Here is a 22,666-nt window from a genome sequence, read left to right as displayed (position 1 = left end):
GAAAGCCTTCCGGAAATCTAAAAATATGGAATCAATTTGACATCCCTTGTCGCTAGCTAAATGGTTCAAATGGCTCTGAGCACTATGGGACTCAACTGCTGAGGTCATTAGTCCCCTAGAACTTAGAACTAGTTAAACCTAACTAACCTAAGGACATCACAAACATCCACGCCCGAGGCAGGATTCGAACCTGCGACCGTAGCGGTCTTGCGGTTCCAGACTGCAGCGCCTTTAACCGCACGGCCACTTCGGCCGGCCCTTGTCGCTAGCACTTATTGCTTCATGAGTGTAAAGAGCTAGTTGTGTTTCACAAGAACGGTATTTTCTGAATCTGTGCTGACTATATGCCAATAAATCGTTTTCTTCGAGGTACTTCATAATATTCGAATACAGTACATGTTCTAAAACCCTACTGCAAATCGACGTTAGTGATATAGGCCTGTAATTCAGCGGATTACTCCTACTTCCCTTTTTGGGTATTGGTGTGACTTGAGCAATTTTCCGGTCTTTAGGTACGCATCTTTCTGTGAGCGAGTGGTTGTGTATAACTGCTAAATGTGGAGCTATTTTATCATCATACTCTGAGAGGAACCTGACTGGTATACAATGTGGACCGGAGGCCGTGCCTTTATTAACTGATTTAAGCTGCTTTGTTACACCGAGGATATCTACTTCTATGTTTCTCATCTTGACATTTGTTCTTGACTGGAATTCAGGAATATTTACTTCGTCTTCTTTGGTGAAGAAGTTGAACAGTCCGCCACGAAACACTGGCAAACCCAGCAAGTTCACACGTTGTACGGCCTAGAGCACGGACAAACATGACTGCCCCTTTTTGGCACTCTGTCACATCCTTACATTTACCCTTGTTTACGTACAATGCCCGCTTGGTACATAATTGTCTCACTGGTCACTACTTCCTTAAGCTCACGTAGAGGTACTGCGCGCATGGTTGAGCACGTGACTCGATTGCTGCGACATCTGTAAAGGCTTAGTGATTCATCTGTGTCTGCGATCTAGGGTGACTAATTTTTTGTCCAATGAGCGTCTTTGTATATTTAATAATCTGGAAAATATAGAACTTTTAAAACGCATGAAACATTTACATTAGTCCTGCATTTTAACGCTGTTACATCTGACATGCGTGTCAGACACTTGAAAATGGCTACGAGACTGTGCATTAGTGGAAAAGAAAAAAAAAAGGATTTTCTAATCCAATTCACGGCAGCCAGTGCGGCAAATAATTATTGTCATCTAAAACATTTACTTGATCTATGGATGCAGTTGCAGCTAAACTACTGTAATATGACGTAACCTGACGGCGTCGTTCCTGGCGATGAGGTGGCGCACGGTGTCGTAGTAGCGGCGCAGCGTGGGCTCGTGCGCCAGCAGCAGCTGCACGGTGTGCGGCACGGCCAGGCCGAGGCGCATCATGCAGTAGGCCTCGCGCGCCGCCTGCCACACAGCCGGGTCGAGCGCGGGCGCCAGCCGCCGCGACTTGGGGTGGCGCACCATCAGCGGCCACGACAGCAGCTCCGGCGTGCGCGACACCTGCTTCACCCACTCCTCGTGGTGCGCCGTCTCGTCCATCGACAGCTTCTCCGCCAGCTCGTCGTACAGCTTGGCGGCGCGCCGCGCGCTCGACGACTTCATCACCTGCTCGTTAGCCTGCGTAAGAAAGGCACCGGTCAGAGGAGCACTGACTTCGGGGCATTCCGGCGACGTCCTTCGTCTGCCGAATAAGGCTTCCCTTACCAAATTGGTACGCCGGTACGCGCGTGGTCACGTGTAACTGATCTCGATGTCCGAACGTAAGACTGTGATGGGATGATGGCATTGAAACAGAGGATGACACGCGTAAAGCTGAAATACTAAACACCTTTTTCCAAAGCTGTTTCACAGAGGAAGACCGCACTGCAGTTCCTTCTCTAAATCCCCGCACAAACGAAAAAATGGCTGACATCGCAATAAGTGTCCAAGGAATAGAAAAGCAACTGAAATCACTCAACAGAGGAAAGTCCACTGGAGCTGACGGGATACCAATTCCATTCTACACAGAGTACGTGAAAGAACTTGCCCCCCTTCTAACAGCCGTGTACCACAAGTCTCTAGAGGAACGGAAGGTTCCAAATGATTGGAAAAGAGCACAGGTAGTCCCAGTCATCAAGAAGGGTCGTCGAGAAGATGCGCGAAACTATAGACCTATGTCTGACGTCGATCTGTTGTAGAATTTTAGAACATTTTTTTGCTCGCGTATCATGTCTTTTCTGAAAACCCAGAATCTACTCTGTAGGAATCAACATGGATTCCCAAAACAGCGATCGTGTGAGACCCAACTCGCTTTATTTGTTCATGAGACCCAGAAAATATTAGATACAGGCTCCCAGGTAGATGCCATTTTCCTTGGCTTCCGGAAGGAGTTCGATACAGTTTCGCACTGTCGCCTGATAAATTAAGTAAGAGCCTACGGAATATCAGACCAGCTGTGTGGCTGGATTGAAGAGTTTTTAGCAAACAGAACACAGCATGTTGTTCTTAATGTAAAACGTCTACAGACGTTAAAGTAACCTCTGGCATGCCACAGGGGAGTGTTATGGGACCGTTGCTTTTCACAATATGTATAAATGACCTAGTAGATAGTGTCGGAAGTTCGATGCGGATTTTCGCGGATGATGCTATAGTATACAGAGAAGTTGCAGCATTAGAAAATAGCAGCGAAATGCAGGAAGATCTGCAGTGGATAAGCACTTGGTGCAGGGAGTAGCAACTGACCCTTAACATATACAAATGTAATGTATTGCGAATACATAGAAAGAAGTATCCTTTATTGTACGATTATATGATAGCGTAACAAACACTGGTAGCAGTTACTTCTGTAAAATATCTGGGAGTATGCGTGCGAAACGATTTGAAGGGGAATTGTCATATAAAATTAATTGTTGGTAAGGCGGGTACCAGGTTGAGATTCATTGGGAGAGTCCTTAGAAAATGTAGTCCATCATCAAAGGAGGTGGCTTACAAAACACTCGTTCGACCTATACTTGAGTATTGCTCATCAGTCTGGGATCCATACCAGGTCGGGTTGACAGAGGAGATAGAGAAGATCCAAAGAATAGCGGCACGTTTCGTCACAGGGTTATCTGGTAAGCGTGATAGCGTTACGGAGATGTTTAGCAAACTCAAGTGGCAGACTCTGCAAGAGAGGCGCAATGCATCGCGGTGTAGCTTGCTGTCCAGGTTTCGAGAGGGTGCGTTTCTGGATGAGGTATCGAATATATTGCTTCCCCCTACTTATACCTCCCGAGGAGATCACGAATGTAAAATTAGAGAGATTCGAGGGCGCACGGAGGCTTTCCGGCAGTCGTTCTTCCCGCGAACCATACGCGACTGGAACAGGAAAGTGAGGTAATGACAGTGGCACGTAAAGTGCCCTCCGCCACACACCATTGGGTGGCTTGTGGAGTGTAAATGTAGATGTAGATGAGTCAAATGAAAACCTTAAATATTTTTTTTAAATATTATTAATTGTGCAGAAGTGGAACAAAGCTGTATTACTTTTCAACATAATCTCCTCCACGCTCAATACAAGTCCTCCAGGGCTTACAAAGTGCATAAATTCCTTTAGAAAATTCTTTTGGTAGTCCGCGCAACCACTCGTGCACCGAGTGGCGTACCTCTTCATCAGAACGGAACTTCTTTCCTCCCATGCGTCTTTGAGTGGTCCAAACATATGGAAATCACGTGGGGCAAGGTCTGGTGAGTATAGTGGATGAGGAAGACACTCAAAATACAAGTCTGTAATTGTTGCAACTGTTGTATGGGTAGTGTGGGACCTTGCATTCTCATGTTGCAAAAGGACACCTGCTGACAGCAATCCACGTCGCTTTGATTTAATTGCAGGCCGCAGATGATTTTTTAGGAGATCTGTGTATGATGCACTGGTGACAGTGGTCCTTCTAGGCATGTAACGCTCCAAAATGACGCCTTTTTTGCCCCAAAAGAGAGTCAGCATAACCTTCCATGCTGATGGTTCTGTTCGAAACTTCTTTGGTTTTGGTGATGATGAATGGCGCCATTCCTTGATCGCTCTCTTCGTTTCCGGTTGGTGGAAGTGAACCCAGGTTTCGTCCCCAGTAACTGTTCTTGCAAGGAAGCCATCACCTTCTCGTTCAAAGCGCCGAAGAAGTTCGTCACAAGCATCAACACGTCGTTCTCTCATTTCAGGAGTCAGCTGCCGTGGCACCCATCTTGCAGACACTTTGTGAAACTGGAGCACATCATGCACAATGTGGTGTGCTGACCCTTGACTAATCTGTAAACATGCTGCAGTGTCATCCAGTGTCACTCGGCGGCTTTCCTTCACTATGGCTTCAACTGCTGCAATGTTCTGTGGAGTCACAACTCGTTGTTCCTGACCTGGACGAGGAGCATCTTCCACTGAAGTCACACCATTTGCGAACTTCCTACTCCATTCGTAGACTTGCTGCTGTGACAAACATGCATCACCGTACTGAACCTTCATTCGTCGATGAATTTCAATAGGTTTCACACCTTCATTACTCAAAAACCGAATAACAGAACGCTCTTCTTCCCTGGTGCAAGTCGCAAGTGGGGGAGCCATCTTTATACTGATACGGCGACGGTTGTGTGCATCTGCACTATGCTGCCACCTACAGGCCATTCTGCATGCTGTTTGTAGCCCGCTTACCAACTTACAGGATGATGCCGCAAAATTTCGATTTGTTATTACAAATTTAAGGTTTTCATTTGACTCACCGTCGTACAAACTTCGGACAAAGGTTGGTGGAATTCGAATCAGTTTCTTTCTGTCGATTGACGTTCCCACATGGGAAAAGTAAACTAGAGACGGCAACACTTTTTAAATTAGGGCCTTAGTTGAGATTCTAAACACAGTCCAAGATAATTAGGGTAACACATGTATAAACTTCTGGTACGTTAAATCAATTTTGATACAGACGGTACCTGTGGTCTTATTGCATGGCTTGAGATCTTCACTTACAATGTGAAAGTTAAATTCATTCGTCATCTATTGGCTACATCATGCCCTACAATTTCATGTGACCCCTCAGAAGGAAATAAGTACCAGTGTCCCAGTGTTTTCTAGTGATGTACACAGATGGCAGTCATAATTTGTGGACGTTGTATACAACAAAGCACATGCAATAAAACATCTGTCTGTTTGATCCACAAAGGATGGACTTTCCATTGTGCTGATGCAGATGTGAATGTCTCTCCATCTGTCATCCACAGGTTGTGGACAAGCTACAGGGAGACAGGTCAGTACACAAGGCATGTTGGACAAGCTCGCCGAGGCATTATAACCCCCACGTGAAGACTGATATGCGGCCATCTCTGTGTGTGGCGTCATAGGGATACTGCCAGGACACTGCAAGACGACCTCAGAAGGGCCGCTAGAGCCGCTGTGTCCAATCAGACTGCAATGAATAGGTTACGAGAAACGACTGTACTACCCAGACGTCCTGTTCGAGTATCCAGCTTCACATGACTACATCTTGCAGGTCGCCTTCAGTATTGTCCTTCCCATGTCAACTGGCAATTTCGTCACTGGCGATATGTGTTATTATGTGTTATTCACAGACGAATCCAGATATCCTCTGACGCAAGGTGATGGCCCTGTTCAAGTGTGGAGACTTGTGGTGAGTAGTGTCTCCAAATGTCCAGTACATCGACAGATTTCCAAGGTCTCGATGGTGTGGGGAGGCTTCAGTGCTAATAGCCCTACAGATCCTGTCGTTGTCCATGGTCGCCTTACGACCAGGCGTACATTGAACAGATTTTGTCGGACCACATGGTAGCTGCTGCATATTTTGGCGGCCCTGAATTCCTTTCAGTGCCAGGTACCATGGGGCGGGCGTCGGCAGAGATGTCTTGCAAAAGCCTAGAACATGAAGAAAGGGGAACGGCCGGTGGTGAGTCCCCAATCTGAAGCCCATCTTGCTTATGTGGGACGTGCTTGACAGACGTTTCTTGTGTCGTCCTGTTCCACTACAGTGTCTCCAAGAATTCTCATGGGCTCTCACTGAAGAATGGAAGCGGATATTACAGAGTGAACTCCGTAACTTACACTGAGCGCGCCACATGGGTATCAGGTAGTGACAAACGCTCACAGAGGGCATACACGTTACTGAAGCTCTCAAAGCCCTATGAAAAGCACCCAGGATGACGGACATTTCAAAAAATGGTTCATATGGCTCTGAGCACTATGAGACTTAACATTTGAGGTCATCAGTCCCCTAGAACTTAGAACTACTTAAACCTAACTAACTTAAGGACATCAAATACATCCATGCCCGAGGCAGGATTCGAACCTGCGACCGTAGCAGTCGCGCGGTTATGAACTGAAGCGCCTGGAACCGCTCGGTCACCGCGGCCGGCGGACATTTCAGTTCTTTTTATGAAATCGATCTAGGATGTAATGATGTTGTTTGTATACTTAATTTGTGAAAAATGAAGGTGTAATTTGGTAACATACCCAGTCCTCAAGCATTGGTCAATGGAGTATGACCCAAAGTTATGTTCCCCTAATTTTATTGAGCAATGTAACTGTTTCTATATGTAGCACAAATAATTTAGGAATGTGTTACTAATTAACCAAGTTACGTGTTACGCTGTGGTTTAGAACTTGAATGTACACTACCAACACCATGAGTAAACGAGCAAAGAGGCAAGCTTAGCTCACCTCAAAGATCTTCATGGGCTGCTCGACACGGTCGAGCAGTTGTCGTAACCAGACGACACGGCCCGCCACAGGCGGCATATTGTGTGGGATGGGCGGCGCCTCCCACTCAGACCTGTAGCGCTCCTTCACGTCGTTGATCTGGTTCTGGAACTTCTCTAGCACCTCTAGGTACTTCTCGTCGAGCTTCAGGCACTCGAGACCCAGTTTCTCAAACCTGCAAATGCAACAGCATGATGCATGGCAGCGCACAAGCCGTTCTTACTCTCCTTCTCGTCCATTTTAAGTAGATTAAATTACTGCACCCGACTACAGAAAACTTTCACCAGACAAAAAATTAAGTCACACATTGTAACATTACGCTAATATTAACAACGCCTCTAGTATTTCTGAAGGTCACAATTCGGCGGGAAAGGAAGTCCAGAAGTTAAATGATTACAATTTCAGAAAAAATGGAATCATTTATTCAAGAGAAATAGTTTCATAAATTGATGAAGTCAATAACGGGTTGTCTACTTAGGACCCTTAAGCAAGCAGTTACTCGGCTTTCCTTTGATTGACAGAGTCGTTGGGTGTCCTCCTACGGGATATCGTGCCAAATTTTGTCCATTTGGCGCGTTAAATCGCTAAAACCTCGACACTGGTAGAGCGCTCTGCCCACAATGCTCCAAACACTATCAGATGAGAAGAGATCGCGCAACCCTGCTGGCCAAGGTTGGGTTTGGTAAGCACGGTCTGGAATCTCACTGACTCGAGTAGAATTGTTTTAGTAATGAGACCCGCCTTGAACTGAGCCTCGATGACCAGCGGAAACGTGTCTGGAGACGCCCGGGACAGTGATGGGATACCAACCTATTTGTTTCCCGCCATATGGACTGACAGCTGGGAATGACGGTATAGTGTGCCAGTTCTTTTCATAGCAGGACCCCTTTGGCGGTCATCAATAGCACCCTTCTAGCACAGTCGACGATGTTCTACCCCCCCCCCCCCGTTTTTTTGGCATTCTGGGCTTACATTTCAACAAGGTAATGCCCGCTCGCACATGGCACCAGTTTCTGCTACTTGTCTTTGTGCTTGCCAAACATACCTCAGCCAGCACAGAAGTCAGATCTCTCCCCAACTGAGAACCTTTAGAGCATCATGGGCAGAGCCCTCCAACGATATTGGGATTTTAACGATCTAACGCGCCAATTTGACAGAATTTGGAACCCCTAAGGAGTACATCCAGTAACTCTATCAAGGAGTGCCAAGCCAAATAACTGCTTGCATAAGGGCCAGAGGTGGGACAACACGTTACCGACTTGATCAATTTGTGAAGCTCTTTCTCTTGAATAAATGATCCGATTTTTCAGAAATTGTAATCATTTGTTTGTCTGTACATATGCATCACTTCTACAGATTTCCGTCCCATTCGGATAATTCCTTCGTGGTCCTTCACGATTTTTTGTCACAAGAGTGTAGTACCATACATTTTTATGGATTTAAGGTCGACTGATTTAGCGCGTCAGTAGAGGTGCTGTAGAGTATCTAAATGTTCATCAAATCAAAACAAAAGGGGGTCACTCTGTGAATACAGTTGTTATTATCTCGGAAAGCGGGAGTGCTCCTGTGAGGTTTAGAAGAGTGGACTACACTTCGTCACTGCGAGTGTTGGAAATAAAAATCCTGGCTCATGTTCACGGTAACCCTAATGACGTGTGATTCCTGAAGAGGGGCAGCAGCCTTTTCAGTAGTTGCAGGGGCAACAGTCTGGATGATTGACTGATCTGGCCTTGTAACACTAACCAAATTGGCCTTGCTGTTCTGGTACTGCGAACGGCTGAAAGCAAGGGGAAACTACAGCCGTAATTTTTCCCGAGGGCATGCAGCTTTACTGTATAAATGATGATGGCGTCTTGGGTAAAATATTCCGGAGGTAAAATAGTCCCCCATTCGGATCTCCGGGCGGGGACTACTCAGGAGGACCTCGTTATCAGGAGAAAGAAAACCGGCGTTCTACGGATTGGAGCGTGGAATGTCAGATCCCTTAATCGGGCAGGTAGGTTAGAAAATTTAAAAAGGGAAATGGATAGGTTAAAGTTAGATATAGTGGGAATTAGTGAAGTTCGGTGGCAGGAGGAACAAGACTTCTCGTCAGGTGAATACAGGGTTATAAATACAAAACCAAATAGGGGTAATGCAGGAGTAGGTTTAATAATGAATAAAAAATAGGAGTACGGGTAAGCTACAACAAACAGCATAGTGAACGCATTATTGTGGCCAAGATAGACACGAAGCCCACCTCTATTACAGTAGTACAAGTTTATATGCCAACTAGCTCTGCAGCTGACGAAGAAATTGATGAAATATATGATGAGATAAAAGAAATTATTCAGGTAGTGAAGGGAGACGAAAACTTAATAGTCATGGGTGACTGGAATTCGTCAGTAGGAAAAGGGAGAGAAGGAAACATAGTAGGTGAATATGGATTGGGGCTAAGAAATGAAAGAGGAAGCCGTCTGGTAGCATTTTGCGCAGAGCATAACTTAATCTTAGCTAACACTTGGTTCAAGAATCATGAAAGAAGGTTGCATACATGGAAGAACCCTGGTGATACTAGAAGATATCAGATAGATTATATAATGGTAAGACAGAGATTTAGCAACCAGGTTTTAAATTGTAAGACATTTCCAGAGGCAGATGTGGACTCTGACCACACTCTATTGGGTATGAACTGTAGATTAAAACTGAAGAAACTGCAAAAAGGTGGGAATATAAGGAGATGGGACCTGGATAAACTGAAAGAACCAGAGGTTGTATAGGGTTTCAGGGAGAGCATAAGGGAACAATTGACAGGAATGGGGGAAAGAAATACAGTAGAAAAAGAATGGGTAGCTTTGAGGGATGAAATAGTGAAGGCAGCAGACGATCAAATAGGTAAAAAAATGAGGGCTAGTAGAAACCCTTGGGTAACAGAAGAAATATTGAATTTAATTGATGAAAGACAATATAAAAATGCAGTAAATGAAGCAGGCAAAAAGGAATACAAACGTCTCAAAAATGAGATCGACTGGACGTGCAAAATGGCAAAGTAGGGATGGCTAGAGGACAAATGTAAGCATGTAGAAGCTTATCTCACTAGGGGTATGATAGATACTGCCTACAGGAAAATTAAAGAGACCTTTGGAGAAAGGAGAACCTCTTGCATGAATATCAAGAGCGTTGATGGAAACCCAATTCTAAGCAAAGAAGGGAAAGCAGAAAGGTGGAAGGAGTATATAGAGGGCCTATACAAGGGCGATGTACTTGAAGACAGTATTATGGAAATGGAAGAGGATGTAGATGAAGATGAAATGGGAGTTTGACAGAGCACTGAAAGACCTAAGCCGAAACAAGGCCCCGGGAGTAGACAACATTCCATTAGAACTACTGATAGCCTTGGGAGAGCCAGTCCTGACAAAACAGGCGAAATACCCTCAGACTTCAAGAAAAATATAATAATTCCAATCCCAAAGAAAGCAGGTGTTGACAGATGTGAAAATTACCGAACTATCAAATTAATAAGTCACAGCTGCAAAATACTAATGCGAATTCTTTACAGACGAATGGAAAAACTGATAGAAGCCGACCTCGGGGAAGATCAGTTTGGATTCCGTAGAAATGTTGGAACACGTGAGGCCATACTGACCCTACGAGTTATCTTTCTTCTAAGGAAAGGCAAACCTACGTTTCTAGAATTTGTAGATTTAGAGAAAGCTTTTGACAATGTTGACTGGAATAGTCTCTTTCAAATTCTAAAGGTGGCAGGGGTAAAATACAGGGAGCGAAAGGCTATTTACAATTTGTACAAAAAAAAATGGTTCAAATGGCTCTGAGCACTATGGGACTCAACTGCTGTGGTCATAAGTCCCCTAGAACTTAGAACTACTTAAACCTAACTAACCTAAGGACAGCACACAACACCCAGCCATCACGAGGCAGAGAAAATCCCTGACCCCGCCGGGAATCGAACCCGGGAACCCGGGCGTGGGAAGCGAGAAAGCTACCGCACGACCACGAGATGCGGGCTACAATTTGTACAGAAAGCAGATTGCAGTTATAAGAGTCGAGGGGTATGAAAGGGAGGCAGTGCTTGGGAAGGGAGTGAGACAGGGTTGTAGCCTATCCCCGATGTTATTCAATCTGTATATTGAGCAAGCAGTAAAGGAAACAAAAAAAAAATTCGGAGTAGGTATTAAAATCCATGGAGAAGAAATAAAAACGTTGAGGTTCGCCGATGACATTGTAATTCTGTCAGAGACAGCAAAGAATTTGGAAGAGCAGTTGAACGGAATGGACAGTGTCTTGAAAGGAGGGTATAAGATGAACATCAACAAAAGCAAAACGAGGATAATGGAATGTAATCGAATTAAGTCGGGTGATGCTGAGGGAATTAGATTAGGAAATGAGACACTTAAAGTAGTAAAGGAGTTTTGCTATTTGGGGAGCAAAATAACTGATGATGGTCGAAGTAGAGAGGATATAAAATGTAGACTAGCAATGGCAAAGAAAGCGTTTCTGAAGAAGAGAAATTTGTTAACATCGAATATAGATTTATGTGTCAGGAAGTCGTTTCTGAATGTATTCGTTTGGAGTGTAGCCATGTATGGAAGTGAAATGTGGACGATAAATAGTTAAGACAAGAAGAGAATAGAAGCTTTCGAAATGTGGTGCTACAGAATAATGCTGAAGATTAGATGGGTAGATCACATAACTAATGAGGAGGTATTGAACAGGAATGGGGAGAAGAGAAGTTTGTGGCACAACTTGACTAGAAGGAGGGATCGTTTGGTAGGACATGTTCTGAGACATCGAAGGATCACCAATTTAGTATTGGAGGACCGCGTGGAGGGTAAAAATGGAAGAGGAAGACCAAGAGATGAATACACTAAGCAGATTCAGAAGGATGTAGGCAGCAGTAGGTACTGGGAGATGAAGAAGCTTGCACAGGATAGGGTAGCATGGAGAGCTAAATCAAACCAGTCTCAGGACTGAAGACCACAACAAGAACAATGAGTAGGCGCTACTTGTAGTACGATACACTCCGCCAAAAATCATAGGACCATCTCTGACTTGAATTAATCTATTACACACTGCAGGTTAAATGCCAAATTGGGTTGTCGACGTACACAACGCCTTGCATTATTTGAAAAAGGCAAAAGCGCGACTTTCCTGGCCACACCACACGCCTCCAAATAAAAACTGCTCAGTTTCTGTGTTGTTTGCGCCATTGAATAGTGCGGATTTACGTGTGGCTGTGAGTAATAGCCTTCTGCGGGGTACCCGACTACAAAGTGTTCTTTGCAAGCAGTTCACTTCACAATCTACATCCGGAAACTGGTTGAGTTCGATCTACATTTACTGAGAGCAGCCATTTCTGTCGACTTTGAAAGTGGTTATCATTGTCATGGCATACCACTATTACCTGGTAGCTATGATCTTTTTACGACCAGTACTCTTACACCATGTTACATGACTACGAATGTTACATCACCCCTTGTAGACATGTTAGAGAGGTAGCGTTGATACACCAATAAAACGGGCTACTTCATCCACTGTGTCATGACGTCCAAACATGATAATTCATTTCTGCCATTGTCGCATCTCTACGCCAGACCATCTTAGTGTGCTAATTCCATACACCACCATTTACGTCGGCGGTGGTGCGTCGCATGACCACGTAGTACTAGTCCTATACCATCTACAGCGCTCCTAAATGACCAGTGCATTCTTTTAAGTGGGTGACTAATATTTTGTCCGTTGAACTAATGTAGCAAACTAGTTTGTTTTTATGGTTCTTAAAACGTGTGTAACACCAGAAAAAAATTAAAAGTAAGAATATATTATCTGTAATCCTAAATTATTAGATGGAAGGACATGTATACTTACTGCTGTCAAATAGCATCTGGGAGCATCTGGAAGATTTTCATCCTCATTTATAAGATGAACTGACAGGAGCTGTGGTGTCGCACAGCAAGATTATTCAGATTCTTGGTAATAGGCCTGGGTTCATTTCCAAAATGGTCTGAAGGAATATTACTACACATCTGAGTGAAGACAGACATACTTGTCTCTTCCAGTACATTTCACAACAGGTAATCTATTTCTTAGTAGTAGAATAGCTATGTCAGTCGTGGCCCACTTTGGAGTTAAGTGCAAGAGCTAGTGAGGGTTGCCTACACGTCAGGGGCAATGACAACATAAATTATCCTAATACATGACTCATACGTATGACAATATTGGGAATTCAAAAATGCAAAATGGCAGAATATTAAAAAATATTTTATAAATTCAAAATTTCCAATTTAGCTCAGTTGTGCTAGTGGCCATTATAGTGCATGATCAAAAGTATCCGAACGATGTACGCCAATTTAAAAAATAAAAAAAATAAAAAACCGACAAAGAAATCAATGATAGCAGAACTAGCTTACTTGTGCTGGCAGACATTATTATGCAGTGATCAAACTATCTGTACAGTCTTACATTTGCGTTATGTTAAAAAATACTTAAAGATATTGATAATACTGCGGTATTTCCAAATCAAAAATACGCAGGCTTCCCATGAGTTACGTGAAGATTGGCATAATGTTATAAAGTATTCAATTACTTATCAAAAGTACGTGAGGACAGTGACAATACTCGTGCAACTTGGCAACAGCGATCTAACATACAGGTAAAGTAGCAATTATGAGTGACCACAGCACGATCAAAGTACCATACTTGATGTACCGGGAGTTCAAAAAGTCAGTATAAATTTGAAAACTGAATAAATCACGGAATAATGTAGATAGAGGGGTACAAATTGATAAACATGCTTGGAATGACATGGGGTTTTATTAGAACCAAAAAAAATACAAAAGTTCACAAAATGTCCGACAGATGGCGCTTCATCTGATCAGAATAGCAATAATTAGCATAACAATGTAAGACAAAGCAAAGATAATGTTCTTTACAGGAAATGCTCATTATGTCCACCATCATTCCTCAACTATAGCTGTAGTTTAGGAATAATGTTATGAACAGCACTGTAAAGCATGTCCGGAATTATGGTGAGGTATTGGCATCGGATGTTGTCTTTCAGTATCCCTAGAGATGCCGGTCGATCACGATACACTTGCGACATCAGGTAACCCCAAAGCCAATAATCGCACGGACTGAGGTCTGGGGACCTGGGAGGCCAAGCATGACGAAAGTGGCGGCTGAGCACACGATCATCACCAAACGACGCGCGCAAGAGATCTTTCATGCGTCTAGCAATTTTTTTTTGTTCTAATAAAACCCCATGTTATTCCAAGCATGTGTGTCAATTTTTACCTCTCTATCTACATTATTCCGTGGTTTATTAAGTTTTCAAATTTATACTGACTTTTTGATCACCCGGTATACTGAGGTAACAAAAGTCTTGGGATACCGAAATGCCCATAAACAGATTATGGTCGCACGATGGTATTTAACAGACTTTGAATGCGGAATGGTAGTTGGAGATACATGCATGGGGCACTTCATTTAGGAAATCGTTAAGTAATTCAATATTCCGAGAAGCACAATGTTAAGAGTGTGGCGAGAATACCAATCACCATGGACAAGGCAGTGGCCAACGGCCTTCACTTAACGATTGAGAACAGCAGCATTTGTCTACAGTTGTCAGTTCTAACAGACAAGCAGCACTGAATGAAATAACCGCAGAAATCAATGTAGGACGTACGATGAACGTATCAGTTAGGACAGTGCGGCGAAATTTGGCAATAATAGGCTATGTCAGCAGATGATCATCGTGAGTGCCTTTGCCAGCTGCACGACATCGCCTGCAGCGCCTCTCCTGGGCTCGTGACCATGTTGGTTGGACCCTAGACTACTAGAAAACCGTGGCCTGGTCAGATGAGTGCTGATTTCAGCAGGTAAGAGCTGATATTTGGGTTCGAGTGTGGTGCAGACCCCACGAAGCCATGGACACAAGTTGTCAACAAGGCACTGTGCAAGCTGGTGGCGGCTCCTTAATCTATGAGCTGTGTTTACATAGAATGGACTGGGCCCTCTGGTCCATCCCAACCGATCATTGGCTGGAAATGGTTATGTTAGGCCAACTGGAGACCATTTGTAGCCACTCATGGATTTCATGTTTCCAAACAACTACAGAATTTTCGTTGATGGCAAAGCACCGTATCACCGGGCCACAACTGTTCGGGATTAGTTTAAAGAGAATTCTGGAAAATTCGCCCAATGATTTTGCCACCCAACTACCCTGACATGAATCCCATCGAACATTTATGGAACATACTCGAGAGGTCAGTTCCTATGCCATGTCGAGCTGCACTACGCTATGCCAAAGGAGACCCGGCACGATATCAAGGGGAATCCCATGACTCTCGTCACCTCGACGTTCGGCACAATGGATTCTCTACTTAAATATATTCTGTATTAAATTGTTTACGATGCTTGTCAAATGTCACAATGTTCTTCCCATTCTTAAAATGTCTACAAAAATACATCAGCAACATACAAATTGCTATGTTTGTGTCAAGTGTCACAATCTTTTTTCCACACTCATATGCATATTTGTCAAAATATATTCCTAAAATACGGCTGCGAACTCTCACATTTAGCTACAAAATAGCAGGTCAGCAACTGGAAGCAGTTAATTACATAAATTATCTGGGAGTACGCATTAGGAGTGATTTAAAATGGAATGATCATATAAAGTTGATCGTTCGTAAAGCAGATGCCAGACTGAGATTCATTGGAAGAATCCTAAGGAAATGCAATCCGAAAACAAAGAAAGTAGGTTACAGTACGCTTGTTCGCCCACTGCTTGAATACTGCTCAGCAGTGTGGGATCCGTACCAGATAGGGTTGATAGAAGAGATAGAGAAGATCCAACGGAGAGCAGCACGCTTCGTTACAGGATCATTTAGTAATCACGAAAGCGTTACGGAGATGATAGATAAACTCCAGTGGAAGACTCTTCAGGAGAGACGCTCAGTAGCTCGGTACGGGCTTTTGTTAAAGTTTCGAGAACATACCTTCACCGAAGAGTCAAATGGTTCAAATGGCTCTGAGCACTATGGGACTTAACATCTACGGTCATCAGTCCCCTAGAACTTAGAACTACTTAAACCGAACTAACCTAAGGACATCACACAACGCCCAGCCATCACGAGGCAGAGAAAATCCCTGACCCCGCCGGGAATCGAACCCGGGAACCCGGTCGTGGGAAGCGAGAACGCTACCACACGACCACGAGCTGCGGGCACACCGAAGAGTCAAGCAGTATATTCCTCCCTCCTACGTATATCTCGTGAAGAGACCATGAGGATAAAATCAGAGAGATTAGAGCCCACACAGAAGCATACCGACAATCCTTCTTTCCACGAACAATACGAGACTGGAATAGAAGGGAGAACCGATAGAGTTACTCAAGGTACCCTCCGCCACACACCGTCAGGTGGCTTGCGGAGTATGGATGTAGATGTAGATGTAGAAGTGCCCCACTGCCATTTCCATTTCTAAATTGTTACAAAACACATGACGCTGAAAACTGACAGCCTATGCAAGTAGCTGAAATTTCATGTTTAGGCCTAAATGATGGAAGTACCAAACCGAACCTAACAAGCCTATAGCTGCACAAAACACCTGTTGGTTAAAATTGTATGCTAAGCAGGGAAGTTCGCAGACAGACAGTCTGAATTACTTCAGCAACTGGAAGAATGTAAATAATTTCATTTCTTGGCATGCGCTTAGTTTACATCTCAACGTATCATCAAATTAAACATTTCCACAGCTAAATGATTGTAGAAAACACATTATGATTATCAAGTGTCATTATGTTACTTAATCATCATCTCTGATACCTACAAAAATACATCAGCAAACAAATAGGCAATTTGAATTACTGTCTGCTACTGGAAGAATGTAATTAATTTCATTTCAGGCCTACACCTGCTGCAATGCACAACGAAATATCAGATTAAATATTTCCGCACTTAAACGATTCTACAGAACACATAATGCTTTTCATATTTTACTGTATTAATCCAAAGTCTGCAAAAATACGTCAGCATCACATACACAATGTTTATCTCAAGTGTTGTAATGGTCTTCTACATCTGAGGTATTTGTCAAAATATACAAAAACTGTTGGCATTTAAATCTGAGGGTACGTTATTTGTGGGTCATAGATTACACTGTCTGTCACCAAGTTTTAGAAGTTTGTCAGTCGTGTTTCACCTTACCGAGCACCATTTTAGAGGGGAAGAAGATACAGCATCATGTGCAACGCTATGAACATACGAGTGTAATTCAAGGCAGACAGGCTAATTTTGCTTTTTATTACATTTAAATTTTCAAGGAAGTCTATGACATTTAGCGATCGGAACTATGCTGCCAAGGCTCTCTAAAACGTTCACACACTGAATTTACGTAATAAACAACTAAATGATACCAAATATCTATTCATAATGCTCCAAAATACGAAATATAAAGCACAAAATAAGCCAAAAGAGAAAAGACATGATCAAGCACCATTTTAGGATGGTAAAAATGTGTTTTGACGCGATCTTTATTTTGATGTATCCTTTAAACTACTGCAAGATAAAATTAATAACCGATCATGGGGGTCACTACGCAGTTTATGAGACTTTGGTATTGTTTTCAGCTGTGCTACGATGAGTTTTTGTCAAATTTAGATGGAGAAATAACATTATTTAGCTTGGTCCATGTGTATTTTGTAATGCTAGAAAATCAATACTTATTCTGTTAAATTTAAAGTGTGGTACAAAGATTGCGTTAAGCTCGTTGACTAACCTGTAATTTATTTCTACGTTGCCAATATCCAAGCAATGTGTATTTCTTTCATCTTAACAGTTAAATTACTACAGTAGTGTCATGTGTGTTTTGTACTCCAAAGTCTATATATTTTGAGAAATAATACAATTTTGTTTTGGTACCGAGCCCTAATTTTCATAAGCCATCAGAGATCTCTAATTATATTTGCGCATTCCGTTAAGAACCTTGTGTGTGCGCAGGTGTGTGATAGTGTGTGTGTGTGTGTGTGTGTGTGTGTGTGTGTGTGTACACTGCACTTTACTTATTTTAATAAATAATTTTATTTTAATGCTAAGATCGGATTTTCGAGATATCTACCTTTCATCTCTGTCTTGTCCCATGACTGTCTTTGGCCATATTTCATTTATCTCTTGTTGAGCCAATCTCTTTGGCCAAGTTACACGGAAATATATCATGTTCCATGCATTTTGAAATTATACCAGCGGCAAAATGCACATGTCGGAGCACAAGAAAGGGTAGTATGCTAGTATACTCTGACGAAAAGTAGGGTACCAGCTGCATCATTCTACCTTCCTCAGCACTTTTAAAAATTTTCCCAAAAATTTTTGCATGCAAATATATCTGCGCTCTTTTTAACATGAAATCTCATCTCACTTCCATTGGTCCATCGCTGTAAGGCAGTCATACCCCATCCACTCCTACTTGCACACTCTTTCAGCCCAACGAATTGCAGTTATCTCTTTGTGTGTCTCTATCACTGTCGCCTCACCCACAGTCGCAGTTCGTTGGTTCTCTCCTACTACTACCTGCAGCTCTCGCTATCACTGTCTCGCTCTTGCTGTTTCTTGCTGCTCCTGTCTCGTTCATTCCTTCCCACTGCTGGTATCTCTTCTCACTGTAACGATCCCTCTCTTCCTCGTTGTCATTGCCATAGACTTTGTCTCTCATTATCACTGGCTCTCACCCACTTCCACACTTTCCGTGTCTTCATTCCTCTCCCACGGGCACTGGCTCCTTCTCTTTCTTCCTAATACTGTTCTATCACTGTCAACTATGTTCCACTGTCATCGCGTTCCTCTCTTTCTCTCAAACTGATATTGTCTCCTTTGCTCTTCGTATGCAACAAGCATTGTCTGCTCTCTTTCAGTATTTATTACTTTTTCGTCTCTTTCCCACTGCCACTGACGCGTTCTCTCTCGGCACAAAAAAGCGCGAATATGTTAATACGCCAAAATTTTAAAAGTTCTGAGGAAGGTAGAATGAGGCAGCTGATACCCTACGAGTCAGAGTCTTTTAAAATAAACAGGAGCATATTCGCCTGTTACGTGCTCTGATTGGAGGATTTTCCTGCAGGTTCCCTTCTTTTCCCTACTACAGCAGGGCATGTCACTCATATGAAGAAAACTTTATGGGCCAGTAAAATTTTGATAGTTTACTTACGTGAAATTTAAATAACACAAAACTAAATCGGATTTTACGTGCACAATGATTTTGCATGTGCTCCAGTACTAAAACATGGGGCCCCAGTACATTTCCGATGATAATGGAAACACTTTACAGCGTATTTCTTCGTGCCACATCACTTTACAAGCTACGTTTTCGTGTCACTTCAGATATTACGTGTACAAGTTGGGTAACTTCGAACCTCTGTATCTCGGATATCAAGAAAATTTTCAAGGTTGTTTGAGAGCGGGATCTTAGGAATATATCGTAAAAGTACAGTGATTCGCTCTGCATAGCCGTCTTGAAATCAGCGGCTAGGTTTTGGTACCCAGAAACCATGCTCTCTGGGTTTTCTCAAGAACCGCCTACAAACACTTTGTGTGCTGTAGGATAGTTACCGAGTAACTTCTGTTTGGTGTAACTGCTGTTGGGTCTACAAACGAGTCCTAACCAAAGAGCCACCCAAAATACCTGACCACCGTTTCTATCGCCTATAGAACCTTAGGTATGAGCCCTGGAAAAAATCTTGTTTTATGCTTGGAGTTTTGATATGCACTGGTAGCACATTCTGTCGCATAGGTATCTATTTCTGTGTTACGAATGTATGTACATTGAGTGATACATCACAATAAAATGCTGCTTGCTCACTTCTTTTGTGTTTTGGCTTTGTTTTTGTTTTTATATTTCATATTTTGGAGCATTATGATTTGTATGTGCTATTATTTAGTCGTTTATTATGGAAAATCAGTATGTAAGCGTTTTACATCTACATCTATACTCTGCAAGCCAACGTGAGGTAGATGGCAGAGGGTAAGTCCCATCGTTCCATTTATTTTAGACAGCTTTGGCACCAAAGCTGTGATTGGTAGACGTCATTGCCTTCCTTGTAAATTCATTTTTTTACAAACCTCAAGCATGCCTTTTCAAATGCAATAAAAAGCAAAATTAGGTTTCAATCGTTCAGCATGATGCAGTATCTTCTTCCCCTCTAAAATGGTGTTGGTTAGGTGACACACTGAAAAACTCCAAAACTTAGTTGATGACAGTTTATAGCCTCAGATTGAAATTCCAACACCCTTTACAAATTCCGACAAATATTTTAGATGTGGAGATATAATCGCAAAACTTGACGTAAACATTGTGTATGTGATGCTGACGTATTTTTTGGCTAGGTGTGGAATTAACTTCGACATAAAGATTGTGTTGCTGATGTATATTTCCAGACATTTGAATTAACATAGTAAAGCTTGATTAACACCATGTGTTTTGTAAAATCATTTAGACGTCGAAATATTTAATTTCATGGTTTGTTGTCCCTTGCAGCAAGTGTAGGTTTAAAAATAGATTACTTACATTGTGCAAGTAATTGACAACTATTCAGACTGTCTACTTGTTCGTGTGCTTGTCCGCTTAGCATACCATTGTTAGCAAAATGAGTTTTGTGGAGTTAGATTTGTTGGGTTCGTTTTGGTACTACGCGTGATTTAGGCCTAAAATGAAATGTCAGTCGCTTGCAGAGAATGTTATTTTTTAGCCACATGTGTTTTGTAACAATTCAGCCATGGAAATTGCATTGGGGCACTAGGTCCATACTCATGTTTTAGGCATCAGTTTGGATGAAAATGTGTTTGTGTTGAAATGACATCCTAATATTGTTTCTGCCGTATTTCAGCAGACAGTTTAGAAGTAACAATTACACTGTGACACTTGACAAGCATCATAAAACGATTTATATGTGGATTTTTTTAATGCGTGGGTCCGTTGTGCCTTGCACCATGTGTAGGCCTAAAAGCGGAATGTCAAACTGCCTACTTAGAATGTTATTTTTAGCCACATGTGTTTTGTAAGAATTTACACATGGAAGTAGCGTTGGATCACTTAATTTGGGAGTTCACAGTCGTATTTTAGGCACCAATTCTGACAGATATGTATGTGAGTGTGCAAATGTTATTGTGACCCATGACATAAATATCGCATTTAGCATTTCGCTGACATATTTTTGCAGACATTTTAGGAATGAAAAGAACATTGTGACACTTCACAAACATCATTTAACTGGAGAGTCTACTGTGCATTACATTAAGTGTGGTACAGAGATCGAACTGTGTCACTCAGAATTGCTGCTTTATCTATAAACTAGATCACTAGTGACAAGTTGCACCAGCATTGTTACTGCCCTTACGTAGTTCCGATAAAGAATTGAATAGTTTTTAACATGGTGCCAATTTTCACACAGTTCAGATGAAGCTTATATATTTTGTACATAGAAATGTTGCAGCATTATCAATATCCTCACATATTTTGAATATAACGCAAGTTTGAAATTGTTCAGAGACTTTGAACATGGCATCATAATAGCTGCAAGCACAAAAGAGCTTGTTCCACAATCTTGGGTTTCTTTTTCGATTTTTGAATTTTTTGTCTTAGATCTTTCGAATACTTTAGATCATGGCACCATAATGGCAGATACCACAAGTTAAGTTAGTTCCGCTGTCTTGAAACTTTAAATTGTCTTGAAATTTTTAATTTTTAATTTTTTTTTTAAATTTCCTTAGGTTGTTTGGATATGTTTGATCGTCATACCATAATGGCGCAAGTGAGCTACTGCTACCATCTCGATTCTTTTTAATGTTTTAATTTGTTGATGTTGTTGTTGTTGTCTTCAGTCCTGAGACTGGTTTGATTTAGCTCTCCATGCTACTCTATCCTGTGCAAGCTTCATCATCTCCCAGTACTTACTGCAACCTACATCCTTCTGAATCTGCTTAGTGTATTCATCTCTTGGTCTTCCTCTTCCATTTTTACCCTCCACGCTGTCCTCCAATACTAAATTGGTGATCCTTCGATGTCTCAGAACATGTCCTACCAAACGATCCCTCCTTCTAGTCAAGTTGTGCCACAAACTTCTCTTCTCCCCAATTCTGTTCAATACCTCCTCATTAGTTATGTGATCTACCAATCTAATCTTCAGCATTATTCTGTAGCACCACATTTCGAAAGCTTCTATTCTCTTCTTGTCTAAACTATTTATCGTCCACATTTCACTTCCATACATGGTTACACTACAAACGAATACATTCAGAAACGACTTCCTGACACTTAAATCTATACTCGATGTTACCAAATTTCTCTTCCTCAGAAACGCTTTCCTTGCCATTGCCAGTCGACATTTTATATCCTCTCTACTTCGACCACCATCAGTTATTTTGCTCCCCAAATAGCAAAACTCCTTTACTACTTTAAGTGTCTCATTTCCTAATCTAATTCCCTCAGCATCACCCGACTTAATTCGACTACATTCCATTATCCTCATTTTGCTTTTGTTGATGTTCATCTTATATCCTCCTTTCAAGACACTGTCCATTCCGTTCAACTGCTCTTCCAAGTCCTTTGCTGTCTCTGACAGAATTACAATGTCATCGGCGAACCTCAACATTTTTATTTCTGCTCCATGGACCTTAATACCTACTCCGAATTTTTCTTTTGTTTCCTTTACTGCTTGCTCAATATACAGATTAAATAACATCGGGGATAGGCTACAGCCCTGTCTCACTCCCTTCCCAACCGCTGCTTCCCTTTCATGCCCCTAGACTCTTATAACTGCCATCTGGTTTCTGTACAAATTGTAAATAGCCTTTCGCTCCCTGTATTTTACCCCTGCCACCTTTAGAATTTGAAAGAGAGTATTCCAGTCAACATTGTCAA

General features: G+C 42.3%; 1 protein-coding gene across 1 annotated transcript in view; it reads right to left on the bottom strand.

Moving 5' to 3' along the window:
* Positions 1–22,666, bottom strand: part of LOC126235215 (dynein axonemal heavy chain 8-like) — a 570,318-nt gene that overhangs the window by 401,026 nt on the left and 146,626 nt on the right. Inside the window, exons 11-12 of the mRNA XM_049943945.1 lie at positions 6,722–6,935; positions 1,316–1,668 (exon numbers count right to left, since the gene is read on the bottom strand). Coding sequence (XP_049799902.1) covers positions 1,316–1,668; positions 6,722–6,935 — 567 coding nt within the window. The remainder of the gene's footprint in view (positions 1–1,315; positions 1,669–6,721; positions 6,936–22,666) is intronic.

This window comes from Schistocerca nitens, chromosome 2, assembly GCF_023898315.1.
Source record: "Schistocerca nitens isolate TAMUIC-IGC-003100 chromosome 2, iqSchNite1.1, whole genome shotgun sequence".
Lineage (NCBI taxonomy): Eukaryota > Metazoa > Arthropoda > Insecta > Orthoptera > Acrididae > Schistocerca > Schistocerca nitens.
This window is presented reverse-complemented; position numbering and strand designations above follow the sequence as displayed.